This window comes from Lepidothrix coronata, unplaced genomic scaffold (genome assembly GCF_001604755.1).
Source record: "Lepidothrix coronata isolate B3197 unplaced genomic scaffold, Lepidothrix_coronata-1.0 Scaffold5, whole genome shotgun sequence".
NCBI classification, from domain to species: domain Eukaryota; kingdom Metazoa; phylum Chordata; class Aves; order Passeriformes; family Pipridae; genus Lepidothrix; species Lepidothrix coronata.
Genome location: NW_016690185.1, coordinates 4,872,767 through 4,896,502, shown reverse-complemented (window position 1 = coordinate 4,896,502; position 23,736 = coordinate 4,872,767). Strand labels below are relative to the sequence as shown.

At 38.2% G+C, this 23,736-nt stretch overlaps 1 protein-coding gene across 1 annotated transcript in view; it reads right to left on the bottom strand.

The window, feature by feature from the left end:
* DSE (dermatan sulfate epimerase) overlaps positions 1-23,736 on the bottom strand; it is a 35,903-nt gene that overhangs the window by 6,093 nt on the left and 6,074 nt on the right. The window contains exons 3-5 of the mRNA XM_017830434.1: positions 15,439-15,907; positions 4,940-5,193; positions 891-1,130 (exon numbers count right to left, since the gene is read on the bottom strand). Of these exons, the coding sequence (XP_017685923.1) occupies positions 891-1,130; positions 4,940-5,193; positions 15,439-15,854 (910 nt within the window). The 5' untranslated portion in view covers positions 15,855-15,907. The remainder of the gene's footprint in view (positions 1-890; positions 1,131-4,939; positions 5,194-15,438; positions 15,908-23,736) is intronic.

The following is a 23,736-nucleotide window of genomic DNA, read 5'->3' as shown; positions in this document are numbered from 1 at the left end:
ACAGTAGGGGAGTTGGAATTAGATGATCTTTGAGGTCCTCTTCAACCCAAACCATCCTATGATTCTATGATAAAACCATCATCAAAAACTTGCAAGACTTCCTGAAACTAAATCTCTTCTGAAAGAAGAAACCAGCAATCTAGCTGGTTTTGTATTTGCATATCTTCATCTTTCGGTCACAACTTGGACTTCAAATCAGAGATGCTGAAACACATTGCAAGACAGTGGAGAGATACAGCAAGAGAAATACTAAAAAGTCTTCAAAATTTACCCATCAGTGATTGTCAGATATTTATGTTAAACTCTCACACTGACAAATGAAAATGGTTCATGTACCCCTGGACTGAGCACAAAAATTTATCATTTGAGTAAATAACTTTTTCAAAGTATAATAAAAATATTTTAATAAATGTGACATAAAAATCTATTTTACTGTTTAGTGGAAAACTGGTGATCATTTAAAAAATTTTTATACTTTACTAGTACTTTTACGTTGGCTTAATCATTTACTATTTCTTTCAACTAATCTTTCAGTGTAATAATTTTTGGCAAAGGAAAAAATCAAGAAGAATCTCAAAGAATATTATTTTTCAAACAGAAAACCCCTGAAAAAACTTTGAAAACTAGAAATCAAATTCTGAAGGATTGCTTTTTCTCCCAACTGATGTTTCGATATTTCCACCAATTTTAAAAGCCAGAATTGATCTCTAATAAACAGTGATAAACAAGGATGTCACTGTTTTGATGAATGATGAAGGTAAAATCCAAGGAAATGTTTATTTAAAAAAATCCAAGTACAGTGGTTGTTTTAAAATGGCCTATTTCAAGTATGAAATATATTGATGCTTCAAAAATTAGAAGATTCATCTTCATTTACCCAAAGGACCTACCTGGCAGGACAGTCCTGTACATAAATGCAAAGTGCTGCTTGAGCCAAGGGTGGCTGAAGTGATTGATGTCAAAATGCCTTTGGACAAGAAACATGTACTGAAAGAGCGATCTGGTTGTGTAGCTGCCATAAGCCACCCCTTCATAGAGGGAGCCATCTGTGACCTCCTGCAGCAGGACTACTGACTTCTCCATGATTGCCAACACTTGCTTGGTCCACAAGTAAGCTTCCTGAAGGTAGCCTGAAAGAAAAAGACGTTGGCAAAACTAATTAGAATGCAATGGGTCATAGAGGGTGCCATTTGTACTCCCACAGTGTCCTTTACAGCAGGGAATCTGCAATCTAGAGCTCTATAATACAACCTACTGCTGCAGCATCCTTGTAGTTCTAGGGTGAAATATAAAACACAGTATTTAAACACAGCAAAGCAAGGTCACATGAGCAGGGGAAAATCTACCACACATCTTTTGCTAATAATGTAGGATTATGCTTTACAACTTAAAATGAAAATTTCTTTAATGAATTCAGGACATGAAAAAAGGAAGAGCCAAGCCAAGACTACTGCATTTCAAATTAAAGCCCTATGAAAACAAACCCATAGCCCCACTAGAGGGCTCCAGTAATGCAACAATTCTAATCAGTCATTTTTACTGGCAGGATTGACAGTGTGGTAAGGAGATCCCTAGAGTTTAAAAATGCAAAAAAGTTCACACTTGAGCCACAGTTAACTGATATTCTACTACCTCATGCTCTATTTTAAGACCTTCTCTGTTCTAGTTACATTTTCAGTTTGTTGTACAATCCAAAGGGTTATCCAAATATAATTTATTTTGGAAGAGTTTTACATGATTACTTCCAAAAGCAGATTCCTCAATTCCAGAATAAAATAAATCTTCCAACTAGGTAAATTCTCAGCCTTCAAATATACAAGTCCTAAGCAGTTATAGTTTCTCTAAAGAAAAGCATTTCATAGATTTTACAATTTTGGTCTGCTCTACACAAATCAAAAGATGGGAAGAGGTCACGAGAAACCTTCTCAGGTCCTGTCTGCCTTCACTAAGCACAAGCACAACAGCCTCAGTACTGCATTTATGTATTGCAGAAGTCAGTACATGGAACCCAGCAGAGGAAAGGCTACGTGCCTTCTCTTATTTTCTTTTGGATTGAGTAGCAAGAAAAGTAGGACTAAACAGTGATCATTTGCCTTGTGCTTCTATGTGGCAACTTAGTGTTCTCCCAGCTCAGTGTCTGAACACAGATTTAACCAGACTTAATTCCACCCTATAGCAAAGCCCAGCTGGCAAACATTCTGCCCCATGGTGTGGTGAAGCAGTGCTTGCTGAATGAAGCACATGTGCCAGGCTACGGGAGTAGGACCTACATTCAATCCTGTTACAAAGTGTTTCCTCTCATTGGCACAAATACGGTATTTTTGCTCAGCAGAATGATGAGCAATTCCGACATCCTGCTAGTAAAGGCTGCCAAATCCTGCTCAGTCAACAGAGAAAAAAAAAATAGCAGTATCTAAACAAAACAGACAACCTGAGTCTAACATGGTAATTTTATTGGCTGGCTAAAAAGAAAACTATGATGGGGAAGGCCTGAGTAACAGGGACAGGTGATACTACTTATTTCCGCTTACTTTACTCACAGATATCATGACACTACTTCATTACTCTGATGGAGTTGGCAGCACATCAGTCTACTGGAATAAAATCCTGAATGTTCTCGCTCTTGTTTTCCCTTATGACATAACAGCCATAAAAGCTGGTTTTTGACTGCTGCAAGAATGTTATTTGCCAGGGTTCAGCACAGTGCATTTACCACTGTAATGCATTAATGTTCTGTTTACTTAGTGTACCTCTATGCTATAGTGCTATACTCATAGTATACTAAAAGAACACCCTGAAATGAAAAAAGTAAAAGACTCAATGCTCTGTCAGGCTACACAACAAACCACAACTAATCTCACCTAAACTTAGCAGGATACAAACCATGTATCTACTAGATATATCAAGGCCTAACTCAAGTTTCTATTTTGAATATCTGAGTGTCTGAGTATAAAGTCTTCAATACATGCATGTGCTAGGAGTCATTCAAATTTGTTTTTTTCAGGCTTATGGCAATGTTTACAGGCTTTTAAGTCTATCTTTTTAGTCTGTCTATTTAGTCTATCTATTAAGTCTGGCTATTTAGTCTCTGGAAGGTTCAATAGCTTAATTGTGTTTAAAGTTATTAATTGGAATTTAAACTTTTTGTAAGAAAGGTCAACACTGGGATACATTATTTGCAATTGCTATGTACCTGATATATTATGTTATATTATGATATAGTATGTTCATTCTCTTTCTCCCATTCCTTTTTTTTAAATTTCTTCAGATTAAGCCTTTCATATTGGAATGATAGTTTTTTAAAAAATCTTCCTTTTGTCTTAGACCAATAGAAAAACTTAATTTATGTTTCCATTTTTTAAAAAATAAAGTTGCTCTATATTGAAAACAATAGAACTTTAGTTTAGAAATATACAGTCTGTATTGACCTATCTTCATTTGAAATATTACCACTATTTTCCAAATTGCTCAAGAATTCATAAATTTTCTGCTTTTTTCCTTTTTATTTTCCCCCCAAATAACCCTCACCAATCTTTAGTGAAAGAAATATTGCCCAACTTTGTGATGTTACTATTGTTTGGCACAAAGCATACTTACGGTCTATATTCTAATGAAAAGCAAAGTCATCTCGCAAACTGCCAGCTTTCTGCGCTAATGAAGGCTTGGGGAAGGATGGAATTTTATGAAATTTAGCAAAACCCAATGAATCAACATGGCCTGAGTCTTCAATCTGTACACAGCAAGACAGGAGGATAGGGAATAACTTCCACACATGCTCTTGATGCTTCTCAGCATATACATATCAGTCAATGTGCTTCTTCCCACAAGCACTTGACAAGAAGATGACCCTGCAAACACAGTCGGTGCCATAATTTTTTGTCACACTTCTTTGGGCATTTGAAAGCTCCAACGATGTGCAGATGTGCCTTTGCCTGGCAGAGCTGAACAGCCTGGCAACGTCATCAGCATCCAGAAACTACAATTTCCTTGATTTGCAGCAAGTAAGTAGTTCCACTGGGAATCCTGTTTTCAAAATACTTGTAGCACATATTAAACAACCACCTGATAAAAAACTGATTCATTCTTATAAAAGCAGGAGCTGATTTCCACCTCTCAGCCGAAGTACCTATGGGGTTTGAAGTCAGGATCACTTACCTGCTCTCTCTCACTGACTCTGTGACTTGCATTCTCATATACACTGTGTATCACTTAGACAGGAGGAGAGAGATAGCCCCTATGAAGAGCATTCAAATCAACTGGTCAGGGTCTTCAAGTTGGAAGCGGGAAGGATGGTTTTAAGTCCCCAAAGAAAAGAAAAGGACACCTGGAACAGACACCTCTTGGATGATGGTTGTGGAATGCAAGGGCAGAATTCAGAGGAAAGAAAGTAAAGTCCTGTTTATCTCCATAGAAAAGACTGATGGAAAGAAAGGTCCTGAGCTGTGGCCTTTGTGTTGGTAAAGTTACACTTTTGCAGCTCTCGCAGGAGACAGAAGTCTTGGACAAAATTCCAGGTTATCCTCTTTTCTAGCTCCCAGCTCAAAGTGTGGGGTGTTTCTGACCGCTGACCTTTCAATGCATTGTGTTAGGAGACCAAGTGCATCCCTTTTTACTGATAATCAACCCTTAAAGATGCTGTCTATAGATCTGGACTGGACAGACTGTACACAAGGGGATTTTTAATTCTTATAAAATGTGAGATAAGAATTTCAAAATCACTTAGATGTCTGAATGTATATACACACATATTAGGCCTTGTACATCTGCCCACAAACTTTTGTTCTATTCAGTAAATTAAATTTTACTAAGCAGTGAAAGAGCAAACCCAATACTGCTGTACACTCAGAAGCACTTTTATCAAATCCTGACCTTTGCTGCATAAATGACTGATTTGAGTTGATACACTTCAGAAAAAACATTCCTATGGTTTAGCACATACCTTGATTCATCAGAACCAGGCTTCCAGCTAGCAGGGCCACACAGTTGGTAGGCTGGTGGTTGTGAAGGTACTGGAAGCCCCATCCACGTCTGTAGGATGTTTCATACATATATCCTGAGGCATTGGCAATTACTTCAAGAAATCTCTCCTGTTGAATCTTGCTAAGGTAGCTGTACAAGAAGTCATATGCAGTGGCAAAACCAACCAAGGAGTGAGCAAGAGGGACCTCATCCCACGGGGCATCCTTCACTAGCCTGTCAAGAAAGAAAGATACCAGTTCATTGAGTTTCACCTACTTAGTTTTCTCCCTTCCTGTACTGAGATATGTATACGATTTAATGTCTCTGAAGTAGACCATTCAAGTTGAATTTTAGCACAGTAGTAAACTACTTACCAAGTCTCTAAGATCATTTCTTTCTGTCCTAAGTATGGACAACATTAACCTTCATAGGTCATTAATTTTATTAGAAAGATTAAGTTGCTAAAGATTAAACATTTTTTAAAAAATTAAAGATTAAAAAAATATACTGGGTTTTGCTAGGAGAAAGACAGGTAGAATACTGATTGTACAGCAATGGAATCTATTCATCTGGAGCAAGATTCACATAATTTTTGTGATAAAGTAATATCCCATAGTTTATACTCCTACAACCTCCTGTAATAAACCTGTTTTCTTTTCCAGATGAGACAACTGTTAATAAATGGTGCCTCTGGGATTAAAGCTGTCTTTAAAGCAAGTATAATAAAATAACTGACTATACTGTTTCCTCATTTCCCAAATGCATTCAAGGTAAAAGCAGAGAAGATGAAATTTACTTTCATAACTACAGTTCAAATTAGCATATTTAATAAACACTGTGGGTTTTTTAATGCTAAGATAGAGACAAAATGCTGTCACTACTCAAAATTATTTTCTAGGAACTACTGGCTTGTATCCAATGATTACACTGAACTTCATAAAACAGTAAATTTATACCAAGAAAATTCATAATGGAGGTAGTGTAGAAGAAATATTTGTCTTAAATCAAGCATATATTGTGTGTCAAAGACTTTAGTTTTACAGTACTTACAGTACTTCCAGGCCATGGTTTGACAGAAAAGGAAATGTGAAGGAATACATAGTAAAAATAAACTTTGATAAACTGAACAATCATCAGTTGTTTTTATGCTTGTTCTCCTCTTTCACTTTCTTTGCAATATATTTTTTATTACAGAAATTAATTTTAAATAGTTGAGATGAGAGAGTGTCCTCCTGCAATCAGTGGATATTGTGGTGTGCTGCTGAAGGCACGCACATTCCAGCTTTGACTATTCTATGACTCTGTAAATATGATTTCATCTTAGTTTGTGTAAGCAGCAGTATGAGCAGATGAGAAAAAACATCAAAAGATTAAAAAAATTATAATATCATCATTCTGCTATGGAAGCATTTATTTGCATTCAAAATGCATTAATAAATCATATAGAAATTACGATCATCAGTCTAAGACACTGCAGCAATAGTAAAACACATGTGGAAGTGGGAAAAAGTTACATTTAATTTTTATTTCAGTGTATTTAACATCATTGGAAGAACTCAAACTTGGCACATTTGTACTTGTATGTAAGGAAAGCCTCTGTATGCTTTTTGATTTGCTGAATTTCCAGAGTTTTAACTGTTCACCTTCTCAGCTTTGATCCCATCTTCTGGTAAGTGAAGTTAAACATTCTTTTTTCCTTTTTTAAAATGAGATATTTGTCTCACAGATTTTCAATTAAACATGAATGCACTCAGGATTGTGCAGAAGGATTTGACTTTTTTTTTTTGAACTATGGTTTTTACTGGACTAGATTATTTTGTTTGCATAATTTTCTTGGCTAACAGGCACTGACAGAAAATGGTTATGAACAGTATTAAGACAGACAGCTATAAGTGTGGTAAAAAATAACTGTCAAAGCATCTGTAAAATTTCCTACTTATGCTTTCTCTCGATTGTTGTGCAAAAAACCTGCAAACCTGTAAACCAAAATATTTACATGCTTTTTTAAGATGCTCATTCTTTCTGTATTTCCAAATACACTGGAAAAAAGCATAGCTGAACTGGGCAGGCAATTTTTCTGACTCTTTAGATTTTTTTATCACAGAATGAACTAGGTTGGAAAAGACCTCTGAGATCACTGAGCCCAACCTTTGAGCTAATGCCATCTTGTAAACTAGACCATGGCAGTAAGTGCCACCCCATCACTGAGGCACAAACATTGAAAATCTGAGTTAACTGGTTATTTGTCAATCTCAGTTAATTCTCTGCATCTCTATTTCTATTTTCATCTTTCCTTATAATTAAAAAAGCTCTTAAAACATTGTTGGTCTTGTATGCAAAAGTAAAATTGCATTCTATGCCAATTATATGCCACATTGGTACCATGATTCCTGTCAGTAATCCGTTGACACAGGAACATTCCTTTGATCATCTATATCATGAATCTTAATTTCCAAAGTATTTTCAGTTTTCCTTTTCACTAAACCTTTGCATATTCAGAAATCAGAGTTCAAATGGGTACAGGAAATTTCACTTTAAAGGCCTCTGCTTGGAACATTAAAGATGATGATTTTAAGATGCTCATTTCTAAACATACAAACCCACAGTCAACATCCATTCTTAAAATGAAGTCCTTTTGAAGTAACAACTCTAGCTGCTATAAATCAGTGCACCCCCCCTTAACCTAATTTCAAGGGAATCGGGCAATGTACACCAAACATGAGGAATATTATTCACAAGAAGCATAGTCAAGTAGCAAGCATTAAACGGTTTTCGTATCTAAATTATGCCCTCATTTTTCAAATGCATCTCTTAGTGTCAGATTTGGTAAACAGCCTGGCTGATAAACTGTGGGAAAGCATGGAGCCAGAGGCGTGCACTGAACAGAGGTGAAAAAAAGAGTTCTCAGGGCTAACTACTAAGAAAAGCTGGGTGTATTTGTACAAATAAAGATAGGTAAAAACACGCCAACACTTTGCACTGTAAAATGGCTATTTTCTAAGCCCCTCAGGAGTAAAATTTAACATCAGAAAGTATAAACCTCAGCTTGGCAATTGTGTCTGAAGAGAGCAAGTAACCTTTACTGCAAAGCTCCATTAGCCTCTTCAGTCTTTTAAAGCAATCAGATGTTAAAAAAAAATCCACAGTAAATAAAAATGTCTCTAATGGATTCCTTAATATAGAGCAACTACTTAGTTGCAACCAGAAACCATTTGAGCAAAGGTAACTGTTCCAAAAATTCTAAAATGTATTTTAAAATAACAGCTAAAATATAAAGGCATCCCTACGATACCTTTTTACACTTATATACCTACATCCATATTTGGAAGAGGTGCCTATATGGAAATTTGAGAAGGTTTATAAAAGAGCAAAAAGTGCTGAATGGGTTTGGGATATAATGATCCAACTCCGCAAACATCTAAAGCCATATGCGTTGTTCTGCACAAAAACCTGCTGTTTGGATGAATTCTGTGAATGACACAGGATAAATACATGCCTGGGGTGTTCTTTTAAGTTCTGCTCATCTTTGTCATATAAAATATTTTTTTTACTTTATTTTAAACACTTAAGAGTTTGATCTAAGTCCTCCATGAAGAAACTGGAGAAAGAAAGAGATTATGGGTAAGGTTGGAATTATGGGTAAGTATATGGGTTTTAGCATGGTGCAATGTGGTTTATCTGTTTTAGATTTGTCACCTTCTACAATGAACAACAAATCTGAAGGGGGAGCTAAGACCCAGTTCTCCAGTGATCAATTTATGGCATCAGGACACATCCTGCATGCACTGTGTTTGTTCTGTGTATACATACCACCTTCATTAAATGCGATTCCATGCTCTAAATAAGTATACAATTTGTATAAAATTTTGGATGGGAAGTAAAAATCACTATCAACAACAAAGCCAAGATTACCACAACCTCTCAACTTCTTGACAACATTACTAATGCTGCTAATACCTCTTCTCTCAGTAGAAACAGTTTTCTGTATTTCCCCCCTCATTACTCACTACTAATTCCTTACTGAAACTAGGGTCACCTGGGTCAGGGCAACCCTAGACATGAATACAGACTGGGAGAAGAATTCACTGGGAGCAGTCCTCCAGAGACGGAATTTGGGGTTCCGGTGGATGAAAAGCTGGACACGGCCCAGTGATGTGCCCTCACAGTCCAGAAATCCAAGTGTGTCCTGGCTGCATCAAAAGCAGCGTGGCCAGCAGGTTGAGGGAGGTGATTCTCCCCCTCCACTCCAGTGAGATGCCACCTGGACTGCATCCAGCTCTGCAGCCCCCAACATAAGAAGGATGTGGACCTGTTGGAGCAAGCCCAGAGAAGGCCACAAAGATGCTCAGAGGGCTGAAGCACCTTTCCTCTGAACACAGGGAGAGAAAGTTGGCATTGCTCAGACTAGAGAAGACAAGGCTCGAGGGGGACCTTACAGAAGCCTACTAGTACCTAAAGGAGGGCTTAAAAGAAGGATGGGTTTTGCATGGGCAGATAATGATAAGACAAGGAGGAATAGTTTTAAACTAAAAGATGAGAGGTTTAGATTCGGTGTTAGGAAGAAACTCTTGACTGTGAGGGTGGTGAGGCACTGGCACAGGTTGCTCAAGAAGTTGTGGATGCCCCACCCTTGGAAGTGTTCAAGGCCAGGCTGGGGCTTTCAGCAGCCTTGTCTAGTGTAAGATGTCCATGTCCAGTGTAGGGGGGTGAAACTAGATGATCTTTAAGGTCCCTTCCAACCCAAACCATTTGATGTTTCTGCGATTCTATTAGCATTTCTCTCAGAAATATAAGTGAAGAGGGAAAAAACAGTCTGCCCAGCTCAAGGCAGGATTTAAATCAAACTTCACTGATTGAGTTCCCTGATCACGGCTCCTGGGATGTCTAGAATTGCCCTTGCCTCACTTTGTATCCAGTTCTTATAAACAAACTGAAGTAAATAGGAAAATAACACTTGTTAACCTGAGACATAGAATACCCTTCCAATCAGTGTGAGATCTGATTTTTGGCCTCTAGGTCAACAATTAGCATGGCATCACTTCATGCAACATGAAGAATTAAGCACATCTTGACACATGCATTACACAAGGAATCCACATCCTGAATTTTTATGGTCCAAACTTTCCCATGAAAAATTACTGTATAATAACTCTAGAAGGTGGAGAGTGAAGGACTGAAATTCTCAATCTCACTATGTGAATGCAAAGGAAATGAGTCAAGGCTCTTTTCTAATGGCTTACAGGTGAAAATTAGTTGAAAGACAGCCCTCTAGTGCATTTTGATGCCTTCTATCTCAGACATGGTAGCCAGTGAAGAGCCTGGTTAAGTGCACATTAAAAATCAAGTGTGGATGCAAATGAGGCATGTAGTAGGGCCAACTGATCTCTTGATCCTGAAATCACTTGTGTAATTGTACAGTCTTCCCAATACCAAGGGCAGTGCCTTAGTACTCTTACTATTTTTCTGACTCACTTCTGGGGGAACCTCCCATCAGGCAAAGGAGAAATATTCTTCCATGGCTAGACAAAGTATACATACCAAGAGGGAGTATACCTGCCAAGGGGAATGTGACCACCAACATTTATTTTATAAACTAGACCAGATTTTAGGTATTTTTCTTACAAAGTCTTCAAAACAAAGTATTTTAATGTTCTTAAATGGACTATTTTCTTCACTAATGGGACAGTATTTTACACTTGTTGTTTTGGGAACTAAAAAGAAAAATCTTTGAAAAAATCTGTTTCATTCAAAACAACCTCTCAGCTTTCACCCTTTCCACATTTTTCTGATTGGCTGCCAAAACAAAAGGCCATTATCTGCACAACCTTAGTGCTCTGTCATTTGCAACAACAAAAATGTTAAAAATAAAAAACATGCTTGAAAAATTGATGATTTATATTTCCAGTGTCTAAGGTAAAACATGACAAGTTTTACCCTATCTCTTTACCAGTCATTTTCCAGCAGCAGCTGACATGCTCATGTTTATTGAAGTTCAGTTGACAGGAAGATAAACAAAGGAGTAGTTAAATGTAAAGGGCTACCTTCATATCAGCATGGGAAAAAAAGGCAACATATAGACAGAAAATTTAAGAGCTTACTATTAAAGTAGTGTTTTACTACTTTACATCTAGGTTTAGGTATTGAGGAGGCAACTTAAACTTTAGTCCCTTAAAAACCTTCATCTCTCTTTCATCCCCATTGGTCTATAATCACCATTCTAATGCTTCTAAAGCTTCTTTTAGATCCTCTGCTCATTTTTGGTTTTGATTACAAGAGAGTCCTTTTCACACGGGGCTCCCTTTTAGTATCTGTCATGATGCTTCTGTGTTGACACATTAATAAACTAAGACTGAGTCTGTTTTAGTTGTTCTCAGTGCCATATTAAGCAGACACAGAAATCTTGTTATTATTTCAATGGGTGACCTCTAACTCTTGTTTTAGCAAAGTTTTATACCAGGCATGCCACAAAGTGAGCTCCCCTTAGCTACCACAGAACTTCAGCACCAATTTATCTGCTATACCAATTAAAAAAACCCCAAGATACAAAAGAAGCTCTTCAAAATCCAGTTACCTATTTAATTGCCTGGGTACACACAATTTTTATTTTTAAATGCTACACACGTGAAAGATAAAAACAGCATAGGGGTTTGATATTTCACTTACTAACGTAATACATATTCCAGACACCAAATTCATCCCCCTACCCTCCCTTTTCTTTTTCTTCCTCCCCATAGGAGACAGCATATCAGCATCCCCCAAGCTTATTTTATACTAACTTCTATGCCACAGTCTTATAAAGCCCCCCTAAGTTTTCTTTGAATGTAACTGCTGGTTGACTATTAGGAATCAAACAGATGTTATAAATTTCTGGTGTCAGCACAGAGACACACTTTATTTCAACTTGGCATGTGTGAATTAATTTTAGTTAAATGATTATTTACATATTTAATTCTTTATATGTATATATTTTTGCTTTGCAATCTGTACTGTTCAATATTTAGCACTATCTGGATACTAACAGCAATGGTCTATAGGATGCTCCAATACTTTTTGGTAAACAGTGACTAGCAAAAGGCTACAGGATTTCTAGTTTATAAGAAAATAGCAGAAAGGTCACAGATTGCTTATGCTGAAGCCTCCTGTGAGCTTCTCCTTAGTCAGTGTTATTTCCTTGGAATGTCTGCATGTGCTTGACAGTAATTATCTCCCCTATGAAACCCACAGAGCCGGCTAACTGTCAAATCCCACACCTTACTGCACATTGGTAACATACTTGTCTTTAAAAATGGGGCGTCAACTAAAAAAAAAAAAAAAACAAGCAAAAAAAATTAAAAAACCCAACAACCCACAGACATCTCTCCTGCTGCAAGAAGGGTGCAGAATTTCTGAATGTCTAAGGCATTTGTTTGTAAGGCTGTCTTAGTAAAGAAGAGTTTTTCACTACTTTGTACAAAACACAGAATCTGAGTGGACTCTTATTTCTGCACGATGTGTGACTCTGATTACATCATTCCGCTCAGTACGGGAATGGGACAAGGCGGCATATGGAAAGAATCATGAGTACAGATCCCCTCGGCCAAAACGCCCTTCTGGTGGGGAGGGCTCTAGAGACCAGTCAGAGATAAAATGCCAGAAAACGCATCAATATCCTCTGTTGTCTCTAAAAGAAGATAACACGGTTCAAATATAAGGACAAATTCCCTAAAATTTTAGACAGCATCTAGATATCGCATCCATGGAAAATCAAGGGGGTTATTTAATACCAGCTTTTAATTTTTACCAGCAAAACCATTCAAGTTTATCTATTTTAACTGAAATATTAATGCCCTATATTCTGCTGTTGCTAGTCTCCAAAACACTGTCATTCCCATATTATTTTGGGTGATTGTTATAGTTAGCTATTAGCAATTGCCCCTCTGTTTATTTTAAAATGTAAACCTACTCCAGGATGTAGCCATTAGGGATGCTCTGCTAATGAGCAGCATGCCTATCAACACGGGTTGTTATGACAAACAGCTCAAGCTCTGTTAGTTGACATGAATGGGAACCCAATTAAGGGTGTACTTTATTATGTGATATAAAATGACTATTTTAATAGATGAGAAAGGATAAATGTGCTTAATTACATGCCTCTTCCGCGTACCATGTGTACATGGTATCGATTATCAGCAGACTTTCTCGTAATTGTATCCTGAGATGTTGAGCCATATTAGGGCTATCGAATGTAACAATTTTTACAAATGTAAAGATGAATTTTAAAATATTAGTCTCCTTAGTCTCCTAGAATTCTGGAACAAATAACCAGTGACATTTTTAACTGTATTTCTTTTATCCAACTACTCCACATGCTACCAAAGTACACTTTTGTTTCTTGGTAAGGCTTAAATTTTACTTAATATTGCCACAAAAAATTAGAGGAAACTCATTAAGATTGATTTTTTTTTTTTTTTAATTCTAGAACTATTTTTAGAGTCGATGCCATGATGGCAGAAGTTAAAAGAAATCCAGATTATACTGCTGAAAGAATCAAGCTGCCAACACCAGCTCCTTCAGCTTCTGGACGTGCTAACCTATTTAAGCAAAGCCAGACAGTGCAGTACATGCTTCAGAGATGTCACATTTCTACTTTCCTGAAAACCACTGTTGGACAAGGGAGAGAGGTTTATATTATTGCCATAACTGATGGAGCTATAGTGTAAACTCCATGTTGACAGCATTCAGCCATAAGATCTCAGAGGCAAAACCAGAATGGAAACCAGACTAGTGTTTCTGTCACAGCATTTGAACAGCTGGCCAACTGGAGGTTATACAAAGGTCAGCTTACTCCAGCCCTATTGCCTATGTTTCTGATTTCCTCCTTCTGCAAATCCACTACTAAGCACTTTACACCTACTTCTTTTGCAAAGCAGAGAACCTTGATTAAACCTTTATTGATTGCTGGATGGGTTCTCTACATCAGAAGGAAAAGATGGGAAAAGATGGCTTATTTTTCACCAAGGTAATACAAGACACTTGCTTGAGGAAAACAGTAGTTTGGGGGAGGTAAATAACATCAAAGCCAAGTGGAAATAAGATATCTGATTGGTTTTGATCGCTATCTGGTCAGCTGGGTCAAAAGAGAGCACTTCAGCAAGGGACAGAAGAATCCAAATTAATCCAAGGCAGGAATCACAGAACACAAGGAACTTAAATAAGGTTGAAACAGTGAGTGAGATGTAGGAAACAGAGAAGAACAGACACAAATAAGTTCTCCTACTCTAATACTTGCTCTTCTTTCTTATTTCAATAAAACAGATAACCATGTAACTATGTGCTTACAGTGAAAAGAGTGTAGAGTGTTGACTTTGGAGCAGTTTGTAGGTCCTATTGGAGATGGTCACACATCCTTGGATTCATCTCTGTAAGCTATATCCCTGTCAATGTGCCAGAAGAAACACAAACTGTCTCTGGAGCTAAGTAAGACTGAAGCTTTGTATTGCTATGCTTCAGTGGAAGATTTTGGAAATGACCACCATCCTGTTGTGACAATACTTTTCTTCCCAACTCCCATGTATCCTCTCTTCTGTGACACACAGACAGCATATGGCTAGAGTGTCCCTTCTCTGTCCCATCACTTCTTTTGTTCTAGCCCATGTATTTCTGTGGCATTCACCACTTTAATATTTAGTGTATGGGAAGCTGAACACTGTAATGCCTTTCCAATTACGCCCATCAAGAGAATACAGATCCCAAGTTATGCTAGCTCAAATCCAGCACAATTCCAATGATGGTTCATGGATGGATGCCATTTATAGGAACACTACTAGTTGGTCTTAACACAAAGAAGGTAAGGAATAGTAGATTGAATAATGAATACTGCTTGAACAGTTAATGTTTCTTCCTGTGCTGACTTGAAATTTGACTCAGACTTCTGCTGTCACAGAGCTGTAGAACAGCAGCTGCGAGAGTGCCCCATCCAGCTCCAGCTCGAGTCCCTGGGTAGAAGCCACTGTCCTGGCAAAGCCCACGTTCCCATCCTCTAATCTACTCACAGTGACCGCAATCCTGGGTCACAGTCTGCAAAGTGAACCTTTTTCATAGGTCCCCCTCTACTGAATTCTTCCTAAGGAAGAACTATCCAAAAGATATGTATGAGTCTGGAAAAAAAACAAACAAAAAACAACACTTTTAGCACTTCTTGCCACAAAACAGTGTGAACTTCTGCCTTCTGACTGAGAGTGGTTTTGGATTACTTTTTTTTTTTTTTTACAGTAATTAGGGTGGTGCACAAAGGGTGCACCTTCTTTCAGCATTAACTTGCAAGAGGGTAAGTCCAGTGAAGATGTAAAGCTGTGTGTCACTGATGGTCCAGATGAGGGTAAATGCATTCAGCAGGTTAGTCACTGTTATAGTGAATGTTAGAACAACTGAAATAATTTAAGCAACCCACTCATATACAGAAAGAACAACTTAAAAAAAAACAAAAAGACAAAAATCTACCAACTAGGCTGAGCCGCCATCCTCTCCATGTAATCCTTGGCCATATTGATGGCCTCGATGTTTTCAGGGTAGAGTACACAGAACATCGCCAGGGCCCCAAGGTTGTTGCCATAAATTTCATTCCACCGAGCACTGAACTCCTTTGGGTCCCAGGGAGGAAGGTACTCCAGGGGATTCGACAGCATTGTTTGTACTGCCTCAATCAGACGAGCTGCAATGTGCTGGTGCGTGGTGGTGGCCTGGAGACGCAGACTCTCCACGTCCCCTTTGGAGAAGTAGAGCATGGGGTAGCTGTCATAGTTGGCATTGACAAAAGGAACCATTACGTCTCGGTCCTCCCTGGCGCCGTAGGCAAAGGCAAAGCAAACCGCGTGTATGAAAAACACACTTGGGGCTCCCCGTGTGTGAGTCCTCATTGTGGCATCAGATCTCCAGGTCTCAATGGCAGCCAAACCATCTTTGAAATGTCCTATGGCAGATGGATGTGAAAGAAAGAGTTAGAAAATGAATCTGTGAGACACTATAATTCAGAAGTCTCTAGAAAATACAATTCCATTTAGACTTAATGAACTCCATGTATTGTCTGTGTAACGTCCAAATCATTTCTATATGAATACTTCAGACAAAGCAATTCATCCAAGAGAAAAAAGCTGTACACTTTGAAGAAAGCCCCTGCCTCCTACATAGTAGCGGACACAAGGTGAAAGAACACAACAACAGCTCTTGTACTTGAGATTTCAAATAATTGCAATGGTGCCTAATATGAAGCAGCTCTGACTGTACTGGCAAGCAGAGAAGGGTGGGAGGGGAGGAGGAAGGGGGAGAGCCAGGGAGCTTGTGCTGGTGGCAGCCAAGCCTGCGTGCTGCCTTGGCTGATGTTAGCAGCTGGAAGGATGAGGAACGCTGGAGATTTGTGCCGGGGTCATTTTATACTGTGCTTAAAGGCCTCTGGTTCTGACACGTCCTCATTTAAAAAAAAAAAAAAAAAAAAAAAAAAGAACAAATCAGAAAGAAAAAAGGGGAAGAGAAAGTGGCAGTCTTAGAAAAACAGCTGAAACACCTTACCTTCCAGGCATTTAGGATTTTGCATTACTAGTACTTTTTTCCAAAGGGCTCTCCATTTTACATGTGGAGATTTACTGCAGCTACCAAGAAGGCTGAACACTGAATTAAAGTGAATATTCTCCTAAGTAAATGACTTCTTGAAATGGGCTCAGATGGCAAATCTATGCAGAGGTTATATGTAACTATTTAAACATAGTAAATTACTTTTAGAAATTACCAACTATTTGGCCTAAAGTCTCAGCTAAAACATGGCCAGGATCCCCCTGAGGAAAGCCAGCAAATTCCTAGAATTCTTCTGAGGGGAAAGGTTATGGAAAGCAGGCCCAAGTGAGACAGTTTTATGTAAATAATGAACAGTAGTTTTCAATTATTAAAAGGAGAAATAGAAAGAAAGAAAACCTAAAAACAGACACATTTTTTTTTCCCATGGAAAACCTGTTTCATAGGATTCAGTCATAAAACTCGCAGGAAGTTGGAGTACAAAGCAACCTTTTACTTCTCCCCACAGGTCCCTATTCCACAGCCAAAATTTTCTAACAGAAACTTAGGCTCCTAAAACCTTATTTAGAGACCCATATCCTGATTCAACAAAGTCATTAATATGAGACAACCTTTACAGACCAGGACCCTTCATGACTACCGGGTACTCAGATCCTTTAGGTGCTTGTGCTCAGCTCCTTAAAATTAATTTGGAGGCAAACATCTTTGGCCAAGAAATACATATTTTCTTGTGCATTCCTGCCTGGGACAAAAATAATATTGCACCCTGTAACTGTTTGAATTTATATATTACAGCATGCAGCATAATTGCTTTAACAGAGTGTAACTGAAGATGACATTTTCATAGTATTTTAATGCATTTTTTCAAGTACGTTTTGCCCTTTTTTGGATGGAAACCAATCATTACAGGACATATTATGCAGATCACAGGCTGGTTTATTACCACATACACAATATAGTCTATATTGTGTAGACTATATCTACACAGTCTCTCACCACATACACACATACAAAAAGAAACATGCACCATAGTTTATCCAAACATACTCAAATCTAATCGTATTCTCACCAATACATAAGGAAACTAATCAACAGTATATTTTGAGAGGAAGGAGATAAAACCCAGCCAAATCAGTACATTAATTCTGACACGTCATTTTTTTAATTGATAAAACCTCTGCTTTTTCATAATAATAATTAAAAAACCCTACAGTTTTTTTTAAAGCCTCTATGATCCTTTAGAACTGTGGGCAGAGGAAAGAACCTAAAAAATATCTGAAAAAAGGCTAAAAATGCTTGTAAGTTTTTCTGTGTTAATCATACATTGAAAAAGTTTCCTGGGTTACATAATCAGAAAAAAATCCCAGCTAGCAGTAAGGTCTTCATGCATTTTTTATCTTGGTTTGATTTCTGTAAGTACTTCTGCACATAAGTGAGAATTAAGAACATGCATAAATTTAGGGTTGGTTTTAAGATTTCGCTGAATTAGGGTATTTCTCACCAAAGATTAAGGAACATACAATATGGTTTCCCAGAACTTCTCCTCTGTAAATCTGAACACACATTTCCCAGCATTACACCATCATCAAACACGTCTAGTGTTGCCAAAAAAGTCCTAGTCCATACTCTAACTATTCAATAACCTCCTCTTTTTCACCCTTCCTTCACGTGTGCATTTCAAAGAGAAGGCAAACCCTTTTTTCTACCTTTACATGAGGAGGAACCACCATACCACATTGTCTAGGCTAAGAACAGCACAACTGGAAAACCAATCTATAGTATATTCATAAGTAGCATATTCAGAGTCAAGATCTGGAAGAAAGTCAATAGGCATTAACAAAATTAGGAGTACAAAGTCATTTATTCTTGGTTAAATCATACTGATTTTCTATGATATGAAGACAATAACTCATTACCACAACTTGGTGAGGACAGCAAGCCCTGTCCCGTAACTTTGTAGGGCTCAGTCTGTTGTGACTGATGGATGGGAAAAGGCAGCTACAAAGGAGTACACCTTCCCTTCCGTGCAAACCTCCGTGGAGGCTCCAGCCGCAACCACATGGAGACAGCTGCCCATGAGAGGCCCCAGGATGGTATGACTACAGCTCAAAACACGCTACAGAGAGTAAGGAGAGAGACAGATGTTCCACGTATTCTCAGGTCTGTGATGTCCTTAAGAGCAGGACCAGCAGAAGAAGTAACGAAGACAATCACAAAGCTCCAAATAGAATAAACGTGTGGATTTGCAATAAGAACTATCACCCAGATAGTGAGGAAATACAGACTGGATAGTTCTGGATAAAGCCATGACAAACCATCCTCACAGCAATTTCCAGTGGCAGAATTCAACCACACATACCATCCAGCACTTCGCTGACTAGGACCAAACCTGACCACACACTTCATTGCTTTATTGACTCTCCCAGGTAACTTCACAAGGGCTAACAGGGATGATCACCACTTCTCAGTTTGGCAGCTCTTTAGAAACTACACTGACAGTTAAGATATATATAAAACTACTTCAAAAATCATCAGGTGGTTGCAAAAGAACCAAAGCACCTTCAGCAGAAGAATGTGGCCAAACCCCGTAACACTTAGGGACTATGTAGAGTTTGTTACAATAGTATAAATGTGTCTGGTGGGGGGGGGAACCACCAACCCAAAAGCACTGAAGCAGATTGCAAATTCAACTGTATTGAAATCTATACCTTGAGGTTTCCTTAGTTAACTTGCACTGCAAGCTAAAGAACTGTTCCAGGACACACATATGAACCTTAATTATCTGCATAGCTGTGAAGCCAGACCTATGTAGCTAACTGTCTGCAAAATCTCCAACTTAGCAGTTGTGAGTGAACCTGCTACAAGTTTGCTTGATACACAGGGCTAGAAAGAATAGAGGTTTAGGCCTTCTGATCACTTCATTTGCACTCAAAATACCAGTTTTTAAAGTTAAAAGAATTTCTTACTCTCATATTACACTACATCATTACCAGCTACATCTTCCAAGAAAAACTTTACCAGGCAACTCAACCTTTTCTGAAAATGAGGGGGTTTTATTCAGGTGGGAAACCATGACCTGATAAAATACTAAAAATTAAAAGGAGAGTGAAGGATGCTTGCCCATGGAAGAAAATGCTAATATATAATGTGCTTTGAAAAGCTTGTCACTTAGTCCTAGATTGAAAGAGCATTTCTCATGATTTCCAATATCAGCAGAATCGAACAGTAAACACTAATTATTCCAGGGAAACAAAACAAAACAAAACCAAACCAAATTGATTAAATCCTAACTATTTTAGTTCTTCCCATCTGCATCAATCAGTGGATGTTCAATTGCAGAAAAAAAAAATTGTGAAATTGAAGCCACTAACTAAACTGGACATTGGTTTATATTGATAACTTCACCAAATAAACTACTTAAAAGAGAAGAGAGGTCTATTTACTCCTGTCACATGTGCACAGAAAGATCATTCCAGCAATGAGAGCAGAGGAGTGGGTGAGGAGCAGAGGAGGTGGGTTAGGAAAGGATGGCACTGTTAGGACCACGAGCTTGCCCAGCTGTCCTTGAAGCTATCTGACCTTCTTGTGGATCATTAAAAACTAAAAACAGGCAAAGAATTGTGCCTTTATGTAGTATCAGTTCTGAACAGCCACTCTGCTTTGTGGATGCTTTTTCCTAGGACACTTCTACCACTTCTTAAGAAGCAGAAATTGCAGGTGTCTCTGCTAGCATCTCCCACACTAGTTCGTGACTCACCTCTGACATGGGTATCTTGTTAACATTTACCACAAATTATCAGGTTTCTGAATGAAAGATCTTCCCAGAGCACAAGGGCTTGGACATGAACATGTCAGACCTGCCCATTCAGTCACCACAGCTCTTGACCACACTTGCTGAGGTCAGGGGCTCTCCTCCACATCACTGTGTGACCCCCCAAGGTCATGGGCCCTTCTCCACTTCACTGTATTACCCACACTGAAGTCATAGCCTTCCTCTACTTCCCTAGCAGCTATCCTGGAAAGGCTAATGCTCAAACAGGTACAGAAGACTGCAGCCAGAAGAAGGCAGATGCAGTTACACCCTCAGTGAGAGCTGGGTTTCCCATTCCCAAGCTGACTTCTCCTTGTAAATTACTCAGGAGATGCTGCAGGCAAAAACCCTGGTATCTGCTGTGGGTCTCCTGGCTTTCCTCTGAATCCCCCTGTAACATGCCTCACTGCCATCTCTCTGATGGCAAGAGAAGGTAAGAGAAGTCCTGACACTCTGCTTGACCATCCAACCTCTATGCCTGTTAGAAAAGAAAAACACATATATATATGTACATATAAACATAAATATATTTAACTAATGTAAAACTCAAAAGTACAATTTAAAGACTTCTCTCCACATACTTTACAGCTTTTTGTCTTCTTTTAGGAAGCTACTATTTTCCACAAAGGCTACAGTTCTCATTATTACTATCTGAGCTACCTGAGAAACAAGTGTTTGTGTAAGAAATGCGTTCAAATATTTAAAGGAAAATCTATTCCACTATACTGACAAAAAGCAAACCTTCAGGTTCAGTGTGCAAAGTTTTACCTTAGACAATGATCTCTGAGTCAGCATGGACTTAAATTTCATAATTTTTTTGCATCACTTCTTCATAAATTATTGACACTAAAACCAAACTTTTCTATGTATTTTTTGCAATGCTTGTAATTGTAATCTGCATTTTCATTTTGAACAACACGATAATTTTGTCACAAATTACATTAGAAGATCACGTTATTAAGCCATTCAAAAGTACTTGTACTAAACTAGAATAAGCAATTTTAGCAACCAATGCCAAAACAGGTAAGAGAGTCATAGATATTTTAAAAAGAAATGATCATTGACAGGAAACAGACACTGACCTACCAAAACTGCGAAACTAACAGGTAACATTGCAATGAGATGTGCATGGAATCTTGTCCCGTTAAATGGAAATGGGTGTGCAACTTTTTGTCCCAATGCTGACAGCTGCCAAGATATAACTTCTTGTCACGAGGAGTGGTAGGTTAGATCATGGTGGAAAAAAGCAAACTTCTGTAGGAACTCCTCTTGCATTTTGTCTGAATACCTCAAATAATTAGCATGTGTTTTCACACATGTTGCAATTGACTTTATTGCTGATGAGAAGAGTAGCATCTATAAAATCAAATTAATCCGCTGGAAATAGTAACATGCTAAAATCATGACAGTTATGTCAACTGAAGAGCTATTTTGTTCAACGATGTCAGTTTTACCACTAATCTAAATATTTTGCAAACTTTTTTAAAAATGGGAAAACAATTAAGTCTTCTAACTGAATTCAATGAATTTTAGTACTAAAAAATGCAAGGTAAGTCCATGAAAACAGAGAGGTGAAAAGGTCAATAGGAACTAATTCTCATATATATGTTGTCATGTGGTTACAGAGAAACATATCCAAATACAGCAAAATTAGGTGGTAGATAGAGCAGAACCAAGAAAACTATAAGCTTATCTTTGTGCTGTAACAATCACAGTAAATCTACTGACCAAATTCCCAAGCTGTATAGCTCCCACCTCAGCAAGTAGTACTACTGAGTCCCTTTCAAAGCTGTCCCTGGGGCTGGACACTAGGGCAGGAAACTCCCATGTCTCAAGATAAGGGCAGTCAGAAGTACTTCACCCGTCTTTTGGTCAGTGAGCTAAAGCCAGTGACCATCTGTCTCTCCAACAAGAATGCTGGAAAGGTGTAAAAATCACTGCTTACAACTTGAAAAATACCTATTACGACCTTAACCACCAGGGGACATTACTTCATTTCTTCCTCTGATTTTTTCACTATGAAAAATATGCTACATCATAATTATATAATGTACAAGGTATTTCAAAGCTTAAATACTGAACACCCAAATATAATTCAGAATCTGCAATAAATAAAGGCTAGCTCAGGTACCCAGGTGTTAGTATTGCACTTGTTATGAAGTGATCTGAAAGACCTTGAAAGAAGCTTTGTATCAACTTATATTTCTGAATAACAGCTGTGCTATGAAAATCCTAACAGCAACCAGAAACAACCAGTTCCTATAGGGATTATCAGTATATGACATCATGTCAGCAGTCAAGATTTAAACTTGTGTCTGTCCTTTGATCTACACACGAAACTCAGCAGACCTAGGCAGAGCAGTACACAGCCATGTGAGATGACAACTCCAGGAAAGTGGAGGGTTGCATTCATTCTCCCCCATGCTACAGATAAGACAGCAACAGCAAAGTATTTTTATAAGTTTACAGTAAGATATGTAAAATAGCTGTGATGGAAGTTTCATCTGTTAATTCCTTTCATTGAAAAGTTTATTTGTCTATTTTACCACTGTTTATATAAAGTAATAGGGCATATGCACAGTGAAGGCACAACTTTCTCTCTGCCTCAAGCAAAACCAGGATTTAAATTTTCTGCATGCCCAAACCATATCTGTGAATTTGGAATTTTCTTCTATTTTATAATATATCCCACTATATAAATGCTTTCTTGAGAATTTTTGGTTGCACTAACATGACTATTCTTAATCCTTATTGTGATCTTTTATTCCATACTTCATACTACAGAATGAGCAAGGAAGTAATGTTGGTATCCAGAATCCTGCAGATGATCATTCCCAACCAGTACAGACACGCCTGTTAAGGCGTCCACATTCAGTGAATGAAGCCCAATCATTTTTACCATCAAAGGCATAAAACTATAGGCTACCACAGAAAGGCTTCTGTTAGAGCAACAGCACTTTATCCTGTGGTGACATACTTTGAAAAGGCCACTTTAATTATTAAAAATAGGGTTTTTTCCTTGCAGAAATGTTTTCATGAACGCTAACACTAATGGAAGGGCAAAAGGATACACATTTGTCTGCACCATTAATGATCCAGAAGTCAATCAAGCCCCTCAACCGTGTGTTACGCTGTTACAGCACATAGGACACTTCTGGGGCCTAGGACTATGACAGTAACAGCACTGCAGAAATGCAGAACAAAAGCGCCTCTACAATCTGGGTGGTGAAACAATACACCTTTGGCAGCTGCCGAAAAGTACGTCATCTTCCTGGCCCTTGCATGGAGACCCACTCCAAGTCAGTAAGGCTGTAAACCCTTCAGTGTGGGGTATTGGGAACATCACTTAGGGTTTCCTCTGACAGCAACCCATGGCCCTGAAGCACAACCAGCCCTCACAAGAAGGGAGAAGTGGAACGGAA